At 36.2% G+C, this 20,304-nt stretch overlaps 2 protein-coding genes across 27 annotated transcripts in view; one reads left to right on the top strand and one right to left on the bottom strand.

Annotated features, from left to right (window-relative positions):
* Ptprq_4 (phosphatidylinositol phosphatase PTPRQ) overlaps window positions 1-20,304 on the top strand; it is a 474,745-nt gene that overhangs the window by 198,494 nt on the left and 255,947 nt on the right. For all 26 annotated transcript variants that reach the window (XM_054235185.1, XM_054235183.1, XM_054235189.1 and 23 more), the window contains one exon: window positions 19,144-19,296. In XM_054235185.1, the coding sequence (XP_054091160.1) occupies window positions 19,144-19,296 (153 nt within the window). The remainder of the gene's footprint in view (window positions 1-19,143; window positions 19,297-20,304) is intronic.
* LOC128922870 (uncharacterized) overlaps window positions 2,240-20,304 on the bottom strand; it is a 140,094-nt gene continuing 122,029 nt past the window's right edge. The window contains exon 2 of the transcript XR_008472063.1: window positions 2,240-2,367. The gene's annotated coding sequence lies outside the window, so the exon portion shown is untranslated. The remainder of the gene's footprint in view (window positions 2,368-20,304) is intronic.

Here is a 20,304-nt window from a genome sequence, read left to right as displayed (position 1 = left end):
CGGACAACATGACCTAGCCAGCGTAGCCGCTGTCTTTTTATTCGCTGAACTATGTCAATGTCGTCGTATAACTCGTACAGCTCATCGTTCCATCGTCTGCGGTATTCGCCGTTGCCAATGTTCTGAGGTCCGTAAATCTTGCGCAAAATTTTCCTCTCGAAAACTCCTAGTGTCGTCTCATCTGATGTTGACATCGTCCAAGCTTCTGCACCATAAAGCAGGACGGGCATGATAAGCGACTTGTAGAGTTTGAATTTGGTTCGTCGAGAGAGGACTTTACTGTTCAATTGCCTACTGTTGGCAAGAGTGATTCTGCGCTGGATTTCGAGGCTGACATTGTTGGTGTTGTTGATACTGTTTCCCAGGTATACGAAATTATCTACAACTTCGAAGTTATGACTGTCAACAGAGCCAAGACGCGAGTGCGCCGACTGTTTGCTTGATGACAGGAGATATTTCGTCTTGTCCTCATTCACCTCCAGATCCATTCGCTTCGCCTCTTTATCCATGCGGGAAATCGCAGAACAAACGGCGCGGTTGTTTCTTCCGATGATATCATTATCATCGGCGTACGCCAGCAGCTGTACACTCTTGTAGAAGATTGTACTTTCTCTATTTAGCTCTGCAGCTCGTATTATTTTTTGCCAACATCAAGTTAAAGAAGTCGCACGATAGTGAGTCACCTTGTCTGAAAACTCGTTTGCATAAAGGCAGCTCCTTTTCGTGCTGTCGAAAGCAGCTTTGAAATCGACAAAAAGGTGGTGTGTGTCGATCCTCGTTTTATGGGTCTTCTCCAAGATTTGGCGCATGGTAAATATCTGGTCCATGGTGGACTTTCCAGGTCTAAAGCCACACTGATAAGGTCCAATCAGTTTGTTGACGGTGGGCTTAAGTCTTTCACACAGTACGCTCGGGTAATTGCTATTCGAATTTCTTCATGGTGTTGTACTTTCACTGCCATTTAGCAGGTCGGAGAAGTGTTCCCTCCATAATCTCAGTATGCCCTGGACATCGGTTACCAGATTACGACCTTGGTCTCTACATGAGGATGCTCCGGTCTTGAAACCCTCGTTAAGTCGGTTAATTTTTCATAAAATTTTCGAGCATTCCCTCTGTGTGCCAGCTTCTCAAGCTCTTCGTACTCACGCATTTCGGCCTCTTTCTTTTTTTGTCTGAATATGCGTCTCGCTTCCCTCTTCAGCTCTCGATATCTATCCCATCCCACACGTGTTTTGTTTGTTTGCAAAGTTGCGAGGTAGCAGTCTGTTTTCTCTCCGCTGCGAGACGGCATTCCTCATCGTACCAGCTGTTTTTTTGACTTTTCCGAAAGCCAATGGTTTCGGTTTCAGCGGTACGCAGTGAGTTTGAGATGCCGTCCCACAGTTCCCTTATACCGAGAAGCTGATAAGTGCTCTCAGAGAGCAGGAGTGCAAGTCGAGTAGAGTATTTCGTGGCTGTCTGTTGTGTTAGCAGCTTTTCGGCGTCGAACCTTCCTTGTGTTTGTTGACGGGCGTTCTTTGCTGCACACAGGCGGGTGCGTATCTACGCTGCAACCAGATAATGGTCCGAGTCTATATTTGGTCCTCGGAGCGTACGCACGTCTAAAACACTGGATACATGTCTTCCGTCTATCACAACGTGATCGATTTGGTTACGCGTGTTTCGATCAGGAGACAGCCAAATAGCTTGATGTATTTTCTTATGCTGGAATCTGGTACTACAGACGACCATATTTCGGGCCCCAGCGAAGTCGATCAGCCTCAGGCCGTTTGGCGATGTTTCGTCATGGAGGCTGAATTTTCGGACTGTTGTGCCAAAGACACCTTCTTTACCCACCCTGGCGTTAAAATCGCCAAGCACGATTTTGACATCGTGGCGGGGGCAGCGCTCATAGGTGCGTTCCAGGCGCTCATAGAAGGCATCTTTGGTCACATCGTCCTTCTATTCCGTTGGGGCGTGGGCGCAAATAAGTGATATGTTGAAGAACCTCGCTTTTATGCGGATTGTGGCTAGACGTTCATCCACCGGGGTGAATGCCAGGACTCGGCGGCGGAGTCTCTCTCCCACCACAAATCCAACACCAAATTTGCGCTCCTTTATATGGCCGCTGTAGTAGATGTCACAAGGACCCACCTTCTTCGTCCTTGTCCCGTCCAGCGCATTTCTTGGATGGCGGTAATGTCAGCCTTTAGTCGTATGAGGACATCAACCAGCTGTGCAGAAGCACCTTCCCAATTAAGGGTCCGGACATTTCAGGTGCATGCCCTTAAATCATGATCCTTAAAACGTTTGCAGGGGTCGTCTTTCCTCACTTACGTGAACTTCTACACATGATCCCATCCTCCTAATGATTGTTGCTAATACAACCTGAAGATATAGAAACAAAATTGTATTATCTTTAATATAATAAAATTGTTAATATAAATATTTTTTTTGCATTTTCCGGCGAAAAAGATATGAATGTTCTCAAAACTCTCCATCGAGAAGTTAATCTACCTTAAAGGCAAAAAAATGTTAAAATTACATACAACATACTTCCATTTCTGTAGAGAATAGTTTTTTTTTACCAAAAGCAATCTCAATTCCTATTCTAGCACCAGGTCGGCCGATAATCGGCCTATGAAATAGTACAATATTAAAATATTAATAAAAATTATCAAATTGATCCAAATAAAATTTCAAGACACCTTGGAAGATCCGCCCATCATGCAATTACCCGCTTGAAGAAAAACAAAGCAGTGGGGCCGATAGATTACCGGCAGAGCTATTCCAATGCGGCGGCGAAGAACTGATAAGGTGCATGCATCAGCTTCTTTGCAGAATATGGTCGGAAGAAAGCATGCCTGACGATTGGAATCTCAGTGTGCTCTGCCCAATCCATAAAAAGGGAGACCCCACAATCTGCGCTAATTACCAAGGGATAAGCCTGCTAAATATCGCATACAAGGTTCTATCGAGCGTACTGTGTGAACGACTAAAGTCCACCGTCAACAAACTGATTGGACCTTATCAGTGGGGCTTTAGATCTGGAAAATCCACAACTGAACAGATATTCACCATGTGCCAAATCTTGGAAAAGACACGAGAGAGAAGAATCGATACTCACCACCTTTTCATCGATTTTAAAGCTGCTTTCGACAGCACGAAAAGGAGCTGCCTTTACGCCGCGATGTCTGAATTTGTTATCCCCGCAAAACTAATACGGTTCCACTGTTTGTAGAAGTACAGAATAATAATTTATTATACTAAACAAAATAAAAGTAATTGAGAAGATAATAAATAAACTTAATCAACCGATAGGGGCTATTTGTGGGATTAAAAAATACTGATTAATTCAGTAATTTCAGTTTGTGTAAGTTGACGAGGAGCAACACCAAAAGATCGGGAAGGACCTCTCCGAGCCGTTCGACACCAAACGAGGTTTCAGACAAGGTGACTCACTATCGTGCGACTTCTTTAACTTGATGTTGAAAAAAATTATAAGAGGTGCAGAGCTAAATAGAGAAGGTACAATCTTCTACAAAAGTGTACAGCTCCTGGCGTGCGCCGATGATATTGATATCATCGGAAGCAACCACCGTTAATTCTGATTTTTCTCGTCTGGATAAGGAAGCGAAGCGAATGGGTCTGGAGGTAAATGAGGACAAGACGAAATATCTCCTGTCATTAAACAAACAGTCAGCGCTCTCGCGTCTTGGCGCCCACGTCACTGTTGACAGCCGTAACTTTGAAGTAGTGGATAGTTTCGTATATCTGGGAACCAGCATCAACAACACGAACAATATCAGCCTCGAAATCCAGCGCAGAATCACTCTTGCCAACAGATGCTACTTTGGACTGAGTAGGCAATTGAACAGTAAAGTCCTCTCTCGACGAACCAAAATCAAACTCTACAAGGCGCTTATCATTCCCGTCCTGCTTTATGGTGCAGAAGCTTGGACGATGACACAAGGAGTTTTCGAGAGGAAAATTATGCCCAAGATTTATGGTCCTCAGAACATTGGCAACGGCGAATACCGCAGACGATGGAACGATGAGCTATACGAGTTATACGACGACATTGACATAGTTCAGCGAATAAAGAGACAGCGGCTACGCTAGGTCATGTTGTCCGAATGGACTAAAACACTCCAGCCCTGAAAGTGTTCGATGCAGTACCCGCCTGAGGAAGCCGAGGAAGGGGAAGGCCTCCACTCCGTTGGAGGGACCAGGTGGAGAGCGACCTGGTTACACTTGGGATCTCCAACTGGCGCCGAACTGAGAAGGAGAGAGAGAAGTGGCGCACTATCGTCGATTCGGCTAAACGGTTGCAACGCCAATCACATACATACAATTAAGCGAGAAGTACTGAATCCATGCATTCATAAGTAAATCCAATCTTATTAATTGCTTAAAAATATAGTTTCATTAAAGTATTAACTTCTGCCATTCCTTTCAAGTCCTATTGGTAGCCTGAAACTATTTATTTCTGTTGCAAAGGCGATCAATTGTACCTCCACCAGTTTCTTACTTTGTCCGAATGTCTGCGATCCTCATGTAATTTCCGGATGGATTATTAAGGAGAATTCTTACTGATTTTCATGGTCGTATGTAATTTGTGTGAGCTTTGAAAGAGTGCGGACGTGTTTTAATGCGCTCCGTGATTTATTTGATTTATCCAAAATAAAACAAATAACATTAAAGAAGCAAAACAACTAAAAAACTTTCGCGGAAAATCAAAATCAAAACATAAACAACAAACTAAAACAAGAGTTTAAAAACAATAAACAAATTATTAAAAAAAGTGAGCAAAACAAAAAAAGAAAAACAAACATGAGCGCTGCGCAGCCTCAACAACAAGGTCGTAGGCATTCTTTGAATGCCTACTTCAGCTTTGTTGAGCCTCTGCTCCAGCAACGAAATCTGCTCCAACAAATAAACGAGCCATCGGTGATGCTGATGATTTATCGAAGCGCTCGGCCGAACAGCAGAGAGGATCAGCAGAAGGAGAAAAAACAAACAAGTGCACAACAACAAATCTGCAAACACCAACTAGCAAGCAGGTACCAGCAAATGTTACACCGAAGGAAAACACAAAGCGAGGTGAGCATGTACTAGAAAGAAAAGGACCATCTGTCCAGATTGGAATTGACCGCTACGTCAACATAAAAAGAAAGTTAAGTCCTATCAAGACAGCGGTAAATTATAAAAAATTTCAACTTGCCTCGCTTAATACAAATAAGCCTGGAAATTTAAATGGCAACAGATTTGCCTTACTAAGCAATGGATTGAAAGACTATGCGAAGGGTACCACCACAGTCGTTAATGCCAAACCGCTGCCAATATATTTGCGTGAGCGCAGCTCGAATGCACTTGTTGCTAAATTAAGTGAAGTTGTAGGTACTAATAATTTTCATATAGTGCCTTTGAAAAAAGGCAATATAGGTGAAACTAAAATACAATCCTACACTGAGAAAAGTTTTATGGATATAGTGAAATTTTTATCAAATAACAACAAAAATTATTATTCTTATCAACTGAAGAGCTCGAAAGGCCTATTTGTTGTTGTAAAAGTCATTAAGTCTTCGGTAGAATCTAATGATATCAAAGAAGCCTTTGAAGAATGCGGCTTTGGAATTAAAAATGTGGTAAATATCTTCAATAGAAATAAAGTACCACAGCCAGTGTTTAAAATCGAATTGTTGCCAAACTCTAATCCATTAAAAAAGAATGAAACACACCCAATATATAACTTAAAATATTTACTCCATCGTAGAATTACCGTTGAAGAACCTCATAAAAGAAATGGTCCGGTACAATGCACTAACCGCCAAGAGTATGGGCATACCAAATCTTATTGCACTCTACGCAGTGTTTGTGTGGTTTGGTTACACCCAACTTCAAAATGTGCTCTTAAAAAAGAGGATACAAATAAAAATGCAGTAATTGTGGAGGAAATCGCACTGCTAACTACAGGGGCTGCCCTGTATATAAAGACTTGAAATCAAAATTGTCACTGGGAATTCAAGCTCGTCCTAACCAAATGATGAATATCCCTCGTAACGAAAATGTAGAAATTGCAGACCAGAGTTCGAAACCTGGTAATTCTAAGAATATCCTTGTCCAGGGAAGCTATGCAAATGCAACAACAGCAAAATCCACCAAATGGAGGTATTGAAAATATGATTCTAAATCTAACTCAATGTATGACACAATTCATGTCTACCATCCAAGATTTGATCAAAACTCAAAACCAAATGTTATAAACCTTATTATCTAAAAAATGAGTATGCTAAATATTTGTATATGGAATGCCAACGGTGTAAACCAACACAAACTGGAGTTAATACGATTTCTGGCTGAAAAAAGCATAGATGTTATGCTACTGTCAGAAACTCATTTAACAAATAAAAACAATTTCTTTATACCGGGATATAGACTTTATGTTACAAATCATCCAGATGGAAAGGCGCACGGTGGCACAGCAGTATTGGTTAAAAATCGGCTAAACCACCATGCTTTAGAACCGCATGCTACAGCGCAGTTACAAGCGACAACAATATCATTGAAAAATCGAGGTTCTGATCTCAATCTGACGGCTATATACTGTCCACCTCGTTTTAAAATTACAGACTGTGAATTTAAAAACTTTTTTGGAACGCTAGGTCCAAGATTTTTAGCAGGTGGAGATTACAATGCAAAACACATGTACTGGGGCTCACGTATTATTAATCCGAAAGGACGGCAGCTGTACTACACTATTATAAATAAGCACAATAACCTTGATATAATATCTCCTGGTAAGCCGACATACTGGCCCAGTGATAGAAACAAAATACCAGACTTAATAGATTTTGCTGTAGTCAAAAATATAGATAGATCGCTTATAACAGTAGATACATGTATTGACTTACATATGTTCTGATCATTCTCCTGTACTTATAAAATTATGCGAACAGCCCCTGATAGTTGAGCCAAAAGTATCTCTAACATCTTTTAAAACTAACTGGTTGAAATATAGAAAATATATCAGTAGCCACATTAATATCGATTTAAAAATAAATACAGGAAGAGATATTGACAATAGCATAATGGAATTCAATGATGTAATAACTAATGCAGCTGTCTTGGCAACACCTAAAAGGTATTTCAACCCAATGGCCCAAAAAACAACTTTAAGTTGCCAACTTTGCCCAATATTGCAAACGAGTCAAGCGTGTCTATTAGGACGTCTACTTATGAAATTACCAAGATCCTAAAAGAGCTAAATCCGAAAAAGTCTTCAGGACACGATAATATTACTCCAAAAATGTTAATTGAGTTGCCAAATATTGCTATATCAGTGCTCTCTTTGCTCTTTAATGCAATTCTTGGTTTCGGGTACTATCCAATTTCGTGGAAAAAGTCGCAGATCATCATGATAGATGAACCTGGAAAAGACTTAACACAACCGTCTTCCTACAGACCAATAAGTCTCTTACCATGTCTTTCCAAAATATTCGAAAAAGTTTTACTATCAAAAATGTCTCCTTTCCTCCACGAAAATAATATAATACTAACCCACCAATTCGGGTTTCGTGCTAAACATGGCACATTAGAGCAAGTGAATAGAATTACAAACGAAATCAGGAAAGCATTCGAGCACAGAGAGTACTGTTCAGCTATTTTTCTCGATGTAGCTCAGGCGTTCGATAAGGTCTGGCATGAAGGCCTTTTATGGAAAATCAAAAACGTTTTACCTTACGATTTTAATAAAACATTGGAGTCATATTTAAGAAATAGGAAATTTACAGTTAAAGTAGCAGATTTCATATCAGAAGAACGAACAATAAGGGCTGGTGTACCTCAAGGCAGTGTATTAGGCCCTGCTCTGTACATAATATATACAGCAGACATTCCAATAGATAATAACGTATTGACATCAACTTTTGCGGATGACACAGCCCTAATAAGCCGTAACAAATGCCCCATAAGAGCATCAAGAGTATTAGAGGAGCACTTAACTTGTGTCGAAGAATGGCTAGCCAACTGGCGTATACATATTAACGAGCAAAAGTGCAATCATGTTACGTTCTCGCTAAGATCGGAAACATGCCGGACAGTAAAAATAAACAATGTGCTAGTACCCCTAGCGAATGAAGTAACTTATCTTGGGATTCACCTGGATCGAAGGCTCACGTGGCGGAAACATATAGCGAGTAAAATAACATGCAATAAAAATAAACAATGTGCTAGTACCCCAAGCGAATGAAGTAACTTATCTTGGGATTCACCTGGATCGAAGGCTCACGTGGCGGAAACATATAGCGAGTAAAATAACATGCATGAAGTTAAGAGCAGCCAATTTAAATTGGCTTTTAAACAAAAATTCTAAACTTAGCCTAAACAACAAAGTCCTGTTATACAATGCAATCATAAAGCCGATTTGGATGTATGGTATTCAACTGTGGGATACGACCTGTGCAACCAACATTGATATAATTCAGAGATTCCAATATAAAATGCTTAGAACAATCACGGGTTCACCATGGTACATGCGTAACGAAAATATCCATAAAGATCTTGATATTCCTATGGTAAAGAAGGAGATAGAGGACAGTAGAAAGAAATATATTTCTAAACTTCGTGAACATCCAAACCCTTTGGCTAATGCTTTGGTACATTCCTTCAATGAAACACGTTTAAAAAGGAAAGATCTACCAGCTTATTAGAGAGCACCGTTCTACCAAAACAGCTCAAACACATTTCTGAGCTTTTTTAGTTGTAAATAGATTTAAGATTTTATTACTTATTGTTAGGCTTTAAACAAAGCAGATTCAATAAATAAAGAAATATGTATAAAAAAAAAACAACCATTTAAAAGTTTGAATACCAATTTGAGTGAAGCTCTTCCGTACTTCTTTATATGGAAATTTCAGTATTTGGTGTTTTCCCTTACTGAATTAAAGCATTTTAGTAGTTTTCAACATAACCTTTGCAAGGGAAGTAGGCGTGGTTATAATCCGATTTCCTCCATTTTTGGACTATATAAGGAAGTGCCTGAAGAAAATTACACCTGAGAGTTTCGTTGATATAGTTTTAGTTGTTTACGAGATATGTACAAATACTTAGTAGGGGGCGTGGCAGTGGTCCGTCTTTTTTTCATCTTCGAAAACAACGTACCTATGGTGCCAAGAAACACGTGTACCTAGTTTCATCAAGATATATTAATTTTTACTCAAGTTACAGCTTGCACAGACGGACGTACGGACTGACAGAAATCCAGATTTGAACTCCACTCTTCACCCAGATCTCTTTGATATATATAACCCTACATCAAATAATGTCTAGTTTTAGAACTTACCGTTATGTGAACAAAACTGTTATACTCTCTTAGCAACTTTGTTGCGAGAGTATAAAAATAATATTACAAATGTTCTTCTTTTTAAGATGTGAGCCACTGTACATTGATTATCATCCCAACATTTTTCGCTGTCGAACTTCTTATCCTTGTTAAAAGATTAAATGGAATTCGATCTTTTTCTTTAGTTACCCATTCATCCTGACCTTTGGCGGTACTACATGCGTCCTCATACTCACATTTTTAGCGTAGGTCTTGTCAGGGTGGCATTTAAAGCTATATTATAATTACATTAGGTGGGCGTCTTTGCTTGTTAATAATGTGACCTGGTTCTGAAGATCGATAAAATCGGTTTAATATTCCCCTAACTCTCATTTACATAATTTTTTGTAATGATTTCCGTACCCTCAGTTTATTCTTTCCGTAGATATATTTAATGACATTGTGTGAACATTTTTTAGACATTATAGAATTGTGTGCTACAAATTGAAGTATTCTGTCCAAACACTCCGCTAAACTCTACACAACCAATATAATTTTCTCGTTGAAGTATTTAATGAAATAATAGCATTCACTATAGTTAATATGAAATCCTTTGTAAGTAATTTTTCTACTTGTGTATATCATATAAGGAGTAGTAACAGAAGTCTTTACAAAAATTCTAAAAGTAAAATACAATAGATCTTAGAGCCAAAAAGCGGTATAAAGCAGGACGCGAATTGATTGTAATAATATAATTGCCATTTTGAACAACCAAATTAATTTAATACCTTAAGATTGTAAGAATATAATAGCCATTTTGAACAACCAAATTAATTTAATATCTTAAGACTCACTACTTTACAAAAAATTTTTTTTTTCGTTGTCCTAAAGTTTATTTTATGATTTTCTGATTAATTATGAACAAAAACGACAAGAAAGTGCCAACTTTTCGTATAAAGTTTGCTTTTGTAAAAGTTAAAGTAATTATAGTAAAAAAGAAAAAGTAAAAGTGTGCACTTTTAAATTATTTTTTTACTTGTTTGTAAGTTATTTTGATAGTAAAACTTAATTAAAATGTTTCTTTAAGTGATTTCATTTTCAATTAAAAATTAAAACCACATTTTTTAAAAAATATCGTTAAAACGGTGTTTTGTTATTTGTGCTTATGGGATAGTAGAGCGGATGCTAAGCATTATATTCAACGGTCTTGGCCTGAAAGAAAAGAACTTTGTATCGGAAAAGAAAACGTAAAATTTGAGCCAATAGTTGAAGCAGAAAAAGTGTTAATGCCGCCTCTGCACATTAAGTTAGGGTTGATGAAACAATTTGTTAAAAAACTGGATCAAACCTCAGCTTTTGAAGCTTTTGAATACTTAAAAAAGTTTTTCCCGAAGTTATCCGAAGCAAAGGTTAAAGCCGGGGTTTTTGTTGGTCCGCAAATCAGACAGATTTTCGCCGATCAGAAATTTCCAACGTTGCTGGATCGTATTCAAAAAGCGAGTTGGAACAGTTTCAAAGCAGTCGTTTCTGGATTCTTAGGAAATAACAAAGCCGAAAACTACGAAAACTTAGTTGAAAATATGCTAAAAAATTTTGAGGCCATGGGCTGCAGAATGTCATTAAAAGTACATATGCTGCATGCTCATTTAGATAAATTCAAAAACAACATGGGAGCGTATTCAGAAGAGCAAGGAGAACGTTTTCACCAGGATATTATGAGCTTCGAACAACGTTATCAAGACCAATACAATGAAAACATGATGGGATACTATATTAGGGGTTTATTAAGAGATAGTACCTATGAACATAAAAAAGTAAAAGTGTGCACTTTTAAGTTACTTTTTACTTTTTTGTAAGTTATGTTGATAGTAAAACTTAATTAAAATGTTTCTTTAAGTGATTTCATTTTCAATTAAAATTTAAAACCACATATTTTAAAAATTATCGTTAAAACGGTGTCCTAAATAAAAAAGCAAACTTTTTCATGGCATATACTTTTTTTTCGTCTAATTAAGACCTAAACAATGGAAATTTACTGCCTTAAAGTTATGGTCAAATTTTGTATCGACCCGTGTTATAATTGAAAAACCAGTTTTGCATTTCACTTTCGTCTTTTTTTCATCTTCGAAAACAACGTACCTATGGTGCCAAGAAACACGTGTACCTAGTTTCATCAAGATATATTAATTTTTACTCAAGTTACAGCTTGCACAGACGGACGTACGGACTGACAGAAATCCAGATTTGAACTCCACTCTTCACCCAGATCTCTTTGATATATATAACCCTACATCAAATAATGTCTAGTTTTAGAACTTACCGTTATGTGAACAAAACTGTTATACTCTCTTAGCAACTTTGTTGCGAGAGTATAAAAATAATATTACAAATGTTCTTCTTTTTAAGATGTGAGCCACTGTACATTGATTATCATCCCAACATTTTTCGCTGTCGAACTTCTTATCCTTGTTAAAAGATTAAATGGAATTCGATCTTTTTCTTTAGTTACCCATTCATCCTGACCTTTGGCGGTACTACATGCGTCCTCATACTCACATTTTTAGCGTAGGTCTTGTCAGGGTGGCATTTAAAGCTATATTATAATTACATTAGGTGGGCGTCTTTGCTTGTTAATAATGTGACCTGGTTCTGAAGATCGATAAAATCGGTTTAATATTCCCCTAACTCTCATTTACATAATTTTTTGTAATGATTTCCGTACCCTCAGTTTATTCTTTCCGTAGATATATTTAATGACATTGTGTGAACATTTTTTAGACATTATAGAATTGTGTGCTACAAATTGAAGTATTCTGTCCAAACACTCCGCTAAACTCTACACAACCAATATAATTTTCTCGTTGAAGTATTTAATGAAATAATAGCATTCACTATAGTTAATATGAAATCCTTTGTAAGTAATTTTTCTACTTGTGTATATCATATAAGGAGTAGTAACAGAAGTCTTTACAAAAATTCTAAAAGTAAAATACAATAGATCTTAGAGCCAAAAAGCGGTATAAAGCAGGACGCGAATTGATTGTAATAATATAATTGCCATTTTGAACAACCAAATTAATTTAATACCTTAAGATTGTAAGAATATAATAGCCATTTTGAACAACCAAATTAATTTAATATCTTAAGACTCACTACTTTACAAAAAATTTTTTTTTTCGTTGTCCTAAAGTTTATTTTATGATTTTCTGATTAATTATGAACAAAAACGACAAGAAAGTGCCAACTTTTCGTATAAAGTTTGCTTTTGTAAAAGTTAAAGTAATTATAGTAAAAAAGAAAAAGTAAAAGTGTGCACTTTTAAATTATTTTTTTACTTGTTTGTAAGTTATTTTGATAGTAAAACTTAATTAAAATGTTTCTTTAAGTGATTTCATTTTCAATTAAAAATTAAAACCACATTTTTTAAAAAATATCGTTAAAACGGTGTTTTGTTATTTGTGCTTATGGGATAGTAGAGCGGATGCTAAGCATTATATTCAACGGTCTTGGCCTGAAAGAAAAGAACTTTGTATCGGAAAAGAAAACGTAAAATTTGAGCCAATAGTTGAAGCAGAAAAAGTGTTAATGCCGCCTCTGCACATTAAGTTAGGGTTGATGAAACAATTTGTTAAAAAACTGGATCAAACCTCAGCTTTTGAAGCTTTTGAATACTTAAAAAAGTTTTTCCCGAAGTTATCCGAAGCAAAGGTTAAAGCCGGGGTTTTTGTTGGTCCGCAAATCAGACAGATTTTCGCCGATCAGAAATTTCCAACGTTGCTGGATCGTATTCAAAAAGCGAGTTGGAACAGTTTCAAAGCAGTCGTTTCTGGATTCTTAGGAAATAACAAAGCCGAAAACTACGAAAACTTAGTTGAAAATATGCTAAAAAATTTTGAGGCCATGGGCTGCAGAATGTCATTAAAAGTACATATGCTGCATGCTCATTTAGATAAATTCAAAAACAACATGGGAGCGTATTCAGAAGAGCAAGGAGAACGTTTTCACCAGGATATTATGAGCTTCGAACAACGTTATCAAGACCAATACAATGAAAACATGATGGGATACTATATTAGGGGTTTATTAAGAGATAGTACCTATGAACATAAAAAAGTAAAAGTGTGCACTTTTAAGTTACTTTTTACTTTTTTGTAAGTTATGTTGATAGTAAAACTTAATTAAAATGTTTCTTTAAGTGATTTCATTTTCAATTAAAATTTAAAACCACATATTTTAAAAATTATCGTTAAAACGGTGTCCTAAATAAAAAAGCAAACTTTTTCATGGCATATACTTTTTTTTCGTCTAATTAAGACCTAAACAATGGAAATTTACTGCCTTAAAGTTATGGTCAAATTTTGTATCGACCCGTGTTATAATTGAAAAACCAGTTTTGCATTTCACTTTCGTCTTTTTTTCATCTTCGAAAACAACGTACCTATGGTGCCAAGAAACACGTGTACCTAGTTTCATCAAGATATATTAATTTTTACTCAAGTTACAGCTTGCACAGACGGACGTACGGACTGACAGAAATCCAGATTTGAACTCCACTCTTCACCCAGATCTCTTTGATATATATAACCCTACATCAAATAATGTCTAGTTTTAGAACTTACCGTTATGTGAACAAAACTGTTATACTCTCTTAGCAACTTTGTTGCGAGAGTATAAAAATAATATTACAAATGTTCTTCTTTTTAAGATGTGAGCCACTGTACATTGATTATCATCCCAACATTTTTCGCTGTCGAACTTCTTATCCTTGTTAAAAGATTAAATGGAATTCGATCTTTTTCTTTAGTTACCCATTCATCCTGACCTTTGGCGGTACTACATGCGTCCTCATACTCACATTTTTAGCGTAGGTCTTGTCAGGGTGGCATTTAAAGCTATATTATAATTACATTAGGTTGGCGTCTTTGCTTGTTAATAATGTGACCTGGTTCTGAAGATCGATAAAATCGGTTTAATATTCCCCTAACTCTCATTTACATAATTTTTTGTAATGATTTCCGTACCCTCAGTTTATTCTTTCCGTAGATATATTTAATGACATTGTGTGAACATTTTTTAAACATTATAGAATTGTGTGCTACAAATTGAAGTATTCTGTCCAAACACTCCGCTAAACTCTACACAACCAATATAATTTTCTCGTTGAAGTATTTAATGAAATAATAGCATTCACTATAGTTAATATGAAATCCTTTGTAAGTAATTTTTCTACTTGTGTATATCATATAAGGAGTAGTAACAGAAGTCTTTACAAAAATTCTAAAAGTAAAATACAATAGATCTTAGAGCCAAAAAGCGGTATAAAGCAGGACGCGAATTGATTGTAATAATATAATTGCCATTTTGAACAACCAAATTAATTTAATACCTTAAGATTGTAAGAATATAATAGCCATTTTGAACAACCAAATTAATTTAATATCTTAAGACTCACTACTTTACAAAAAATTTTTTTTTTCGTTGTCCTAAAGTTTATTTTATGATTTTCTGATTAATTATGAACAAAAACGACAAGAAAGTGCCAACTTTTCGTATAAAGTTTGCTTTTGTAAAAGTTAAAGTAATTATAGTAAAAAAGAAAAAGTAAAAGTGTGCACTTTTAAATTATTTTTTTACTTGTTTGTAAGTTATTTTGATAGTAAAACTTAATTAAAATGTTTCTTTAAGTGATTTCATTTTCAATTAAAAATTAAAACCACATTTTTTAAAAAATATCGTTAAAACGGTGTTTTGTTATTTGTGCTTATGGGATAGTAGAGCGGATGCTAAGCATTATATTCAACGGTCTTGGCCTGAAAGAAAAGAACTTTGTATCGGAAAAGAAAACGTAAAATTTGAGCCAATAGTTGAAGCAGAAAAAGTGTTAATGCCGCCTCTGCACATTAAGTTAGGGTTGATGAAACAATTTGTTAAAAAACTGGATCAAACCTCAGCTTTTGAAGCTTTTGAATACTTAAAAAAGTTTTTCCCGAAGTTATCCGAAGCAAAGGTTAAAGCCGGGGTTTTTGTTGGTCCGCAAATCAGACAGATTTTCGCCGATCAGAAATTTCCAACGTTGCTGGATCGTATTCAAAAAGCGAGTTGGAACAGTTTCAAAGCAGTCGTTTCTGGATTCTTAGGAAATAACAAAGCCGAAAACTACGAAAACTTAGTTGAAAATATGCTAAAAAATTTTGAGGCCATGGGCTGCAGAATGTCATTAAAAGTACATATGCTGCATGCTCATTTAGATAAATTCAAAAACAACATGGGAGCGTATTCAGAAGAGCAAGGAGAACGTTTTCACCAGGATATTATGAGCTTCGAACAACGTTATCAAGACCAATACAATGAAAACATGATGGGATACTATATTAGGGGTTTATTAAGAGATAGTACCTATGAACATAAAAAAGTAAAAGTGTGCACTTTTAAGTTACTTTTTACTTTTTTGTAAGTTATGTTGATAGTAAAACTTAATTAAAATGTTTCTTTAAGTGATTTCATTTTCAATTAAAATTTAAAACCACATATTTTAAAAATTATCGTTAAAACGGTGTCCTAAATAAAAAAGCAAACTTTTTCATGGCATATACTTTTTTTTCGTCTAATTAAGACCTAAACAATGGAAATTTACTGCCTTAAAGTTATGGTCAAATTTTGTATCGACCCGTGTTATAATTGAAAAACCAGTTTTGCATTTCGCACTGCCCGCTATTCGATACTACTATAAATATTTTTTTTTTGTTCATAAGAAGTTGTTGAGTTTATTCCGCTGATTGATATTTCTTTAATAAGCACTCCAAATTTACAGTGTGGGCATCAACTAGCAGAGCTGCATTCTAATTTCAACTCGTTTGTATTCGATTTATACATTGTTCGGACCGACATTGAAAATATGTTTTCGTAGCAAATATGGATTTTCGTTCTAAAACTTGTGTTTTCATCCATGCAAAATCTGTCAAACGAAATCACAGTTTTCGCTAAAACTACTTGAAAATTTACACTCCACGCATTATAATCGATGGCTGCTCTAATTTAGTCGATATAATTAGAATACATATTTTGCCATCCCCAAATTGCCTGTTAATATTTGTTTACATTTTCAAAATAATGGAGAAAAAATAAAAGTACAAAAACAGAAATTCGTGGGGTGAGATGGAGAAGCGCTCCTAATTGAATTGTGGAAAAATAAGGCGGCTCAGAAAAAATAGCCACACTTTATGGGAAATGGCAGTGGAGTTGCAGCAACAAGGTGTGTCATTCACTGCGGCCGAGATTAATTAATTTGTAGAGGCCGAAAGATGATGCATAATTTATTAAATGAACGAAAGTTTTCTTTAAAAACACAAATCCATTTCGTTGGCTATCGTGTTCCCAAAAATTATTCTTACTTTGCCGGAATTAATGATATTTAATTGAAAGCTTTTGCATCAGTAGAAACCTATACAAACGTTTATCCAACATAATTTAATCGGCGGCCCAAGTTCCTTTATTATACCAAAAAGGATTCAACGTTGTTTGTTCAACTCTTCTATCTTTTTTGCAAGGTCAAGGTGCTGGGTAGATGATGCATAATTTATTAAATGAACGAAAGTTTTCTTTAAAAACACATATCCAAAATTCATTATTAAAATTTTCTTGTCATGATTCTATAAAACACGATCATTAATAATAATTATAACCAAATATTAAAGATTCTAAAACATACCATTCTCGTCAATGAAAACGCATCGAAAACACATGATATCGATCAGAACGACGAATAATACAATTTCCAAATTGGAATCAAGTCCTGGATTGATCGCTTAAGCGAATCGTGTTTCAATCAACTGTCACTATTTCTGTAAAAAGTCATTGTATATTCGGGTATCCTCGGAAGTATTAGTGCACAATCATGGAGATAAGAGTCATGGCTGCCAAATAGTGTCATTAGCCTTTCAAGATAAATATTAGCCTTAAAGATATCGTAAATACGAGTTTTGTTGTTTAAGAATCTTGTATCACCATATATCTCTTTCTTTTGTGATCTGATTTCGTGTTTAAGAGATAATATATTCGAAATTGACGTTATCTAACTTTGCAAATGACGAATGCTTTGGATTTGTCAGTCATTTCAGTGAAAACACGTAAAGCCGATAAAAACAACGACAAATTGCTTTTATTAGGCATGTATAACTTCAAATAAGTTACCGTCAAATAGGCAAGTTTTGGTGTTATTCTACAATATGCGTTTTGTAAAACTAACCTCGAAAGAAAGTGCAAGACTAACGATTGGCGCTTTTTTTATTATTATATTTTAGCAACAAGCTCGTATACCAACTCGAGATTCTCATAAATGTGCGGGAAAGCTACTTAAATTGTACGAATATTGGAAAAACTGCAACAAAGTGAGAGTGGAGAAAATTAAAGCCGGAATGAAACAGAAATTTGAAGTTTACATGGATACGTTAGGCGATCTGTTTGATAATACGGTTGTCGATGTTTTAACGATGATGTGGAATGAGGAAGATAAGGAACAAACAGGTTGGCGGACTCATGGGACATCATGAAACGAGATCCATTCAGAAGTGGCCTCGATGCAAGCCGATCAAACAGTTTTGTCGAAATCAGCTCAAACAGACTCAGATATGTGATGATTATGAAGAACTCTTGGAGCTTACGATTACATTCCTTGGTGATAATGGTGACGCTTTTCGCACATGTGGTGCAACATCTCATGCAAGATTCATTTCGAAGGCAATTTACTGTCTCAAGATTTTTCTGTTTCGTTTCCAATTCAAGTTGACTGCAAGAGGATTAAATTGTATTCGACATATTGCCATTTTTGCCGTTGAGTGCCCTAATCAGGATGTAAACTTTTTACGCTCATCTTTCGAGTTTTAAAAAATCGACGAAGGTATATCTAATGCGGTAACTGAAAAGTTAAAGAGTCATTTGTGGTATTTGACATCAGAAACAGTAGGATTAGCATTTTTCGATCCAAGCGTTTTACTCCAAATCAAGCAAAAAATTGTGAACCGTTTAACAGCGAAGGCTCCTGCTTTAAATTTTATCAAATTTGCAGGATTTGTTGGCTTGTCTGATTTTGTCTCGTATAAAACAAAAAGTATTTTTTATCAATTACGAACTTCAGACTGACATCCTTGATTTAGACCCAACTGTGTGGAAGGACAATGAGGAATATCAAACTGCTTCGGAATTCCTTCAAAATTTATTTGTTGTTAATGATGCTGCAGAACGTGTAGTTAAATTTATGAAAGATTATAACCACATTTTAACCCGCGATGAAGATGAAGCTCAATTTATATCGCAGGTTATCGATTCTTACCGAAAAAAACCATCACATACAAAATCCTCATTGAATAAATATTAATAAAGCTTCTAATGTTTTCTAAACTTGAATTCAAATACCAAATTTACAATTCAAATAATCGTGTGTGCAATAAAGAAAATACAAAAATTTAAAATAAAATATTTTTTTGTTAACCTTTAACCAACTTTTGGGTCTATCAATTATTCTCAGATCAGCTTCAACTTTTTCTGGCATTTTATTTAGATATAAAAGAAACTTTTTAACCCGGCGCTCATTGACATTTTGTAAAATTTCATAAGAAATCGCTGCCAGGCTGATGGTTAATCGATCTAAATAAGCACTTTAATCGAAAACAGGCCGGTCACTTATATCAATAAACTCCTGTCCGAAAAGGATATAAGGTTAATACGAGTGCATATTAAAGTAAACGACTTAATATTAGAGTAAATTCAGATTTGGTAAAAAGTAAAAGTCCCAATTTTCATGTATATATATTTTATATAATATTTATTTATATTATATTTTTCAGATCCTTGTCGTTGGTCAGCAAACTTGTCAGATACGATCACAACATATATAATAAGTGATTTAATTGCATGTGAGCTATACTTTGTGGAAATTTACATAAATAATGCTACAGCGCCCAGCATTGGACCGAAAAGTTTCAACTCACACGAAATAGGTGAGATAATATTTTAGTATATATATATATATATTTGGCGTAGGAACCGCTTTAAGCGATTATAGCCGAATCCACCAGAGCCTGTCACTCATTCCTCCTTTTTGCTTTTTGGCGCCAACTGGAAACACCAAGTGAAGCCAGGTCACTTTGCACTTGGTCTTTCCACCGGAGTGGAGGTCGTCCTCTTCCGCGGCTTCCTCCAGCGGGTACTGCATCGAATACTTTCAGAGCTGGAGTGTTTTCTTCCATCCGTACAACATGACCTAGCCAGCGTAGCCGCTGTCTTTTTATTCGCTGAACTATGTCAATGTCGTCGTATAAATCGTACAGCTCATCGTTCCATCGTCTGCGGTATTCGCCGTTGCCAATGTTTAGAGGACCATAAATCTTGCGCAAAACCTTTCTCTCGAAAACCCCAAGAGTCGTCTCATCGGATGTTGTCATCGTCCACGCTTCAGCGCCATACATCAGGACGGGAATAATGAGCGACTTATAGAGTTTGATTTTGGTTCGTCGAGAGAGGACTTTACTTTTCAATTGCCTACTCAGTCCAAAGTAGCACCTGTTGGCAAGAGTGATTCTGCGTTGGATTTCAAGGCTGACATTGTTGGTGTTGTTAATGCTGGTTCCCAGATAAACGAAATTATCTACAACTTCAAAGTTATGACTGTCAACAGTGACGTGGGAGCCAAGACGCGAGTGCGCTGACTGTTTGTTTGATGACAGGAGATATTTCGTCTTGTCCTCATTCACCACCAGACCCATACGCTTCGCTTCTTTATCTAGTCTGGAAAACGCAGAACAAACGGCGCGGTTGTTGCTTCCGATGATATCAATATCATCGGCATACGCCAGGAGCTGTACACTCTTGTAGAAGATTGTACCCTCTCTATTTAGTTCTGCAGCTCGTATTATTTTTTCCAGCAATAGATTGAAGAAGTCGCACGATAGTGAGTCACCCTGTCTGAAGCCTCGTTTGGTATCGAACGGCTCGGAGAGGTCCTTCCC

Source organism: Zeugodacus cucurbitae, chromosome 6, assembly GCF_028554725.1.
Source record: "Zeugodacus cucurbitae isolate PBARC_wt_2022May chromosome 6, idZeuCucr1.2, whole genome shotgun sequence".
NCBI lineage: Eukaryota > Metazoa > Arthropoda > Insecta > Diptera > Tephritidae > Zeugodacus > Zeugodacus cucurbitae.
Note: the sequence above shows the minus strand (reverse complement) of the source record. Positions and strands in the feature narration are given on the sequence as shown.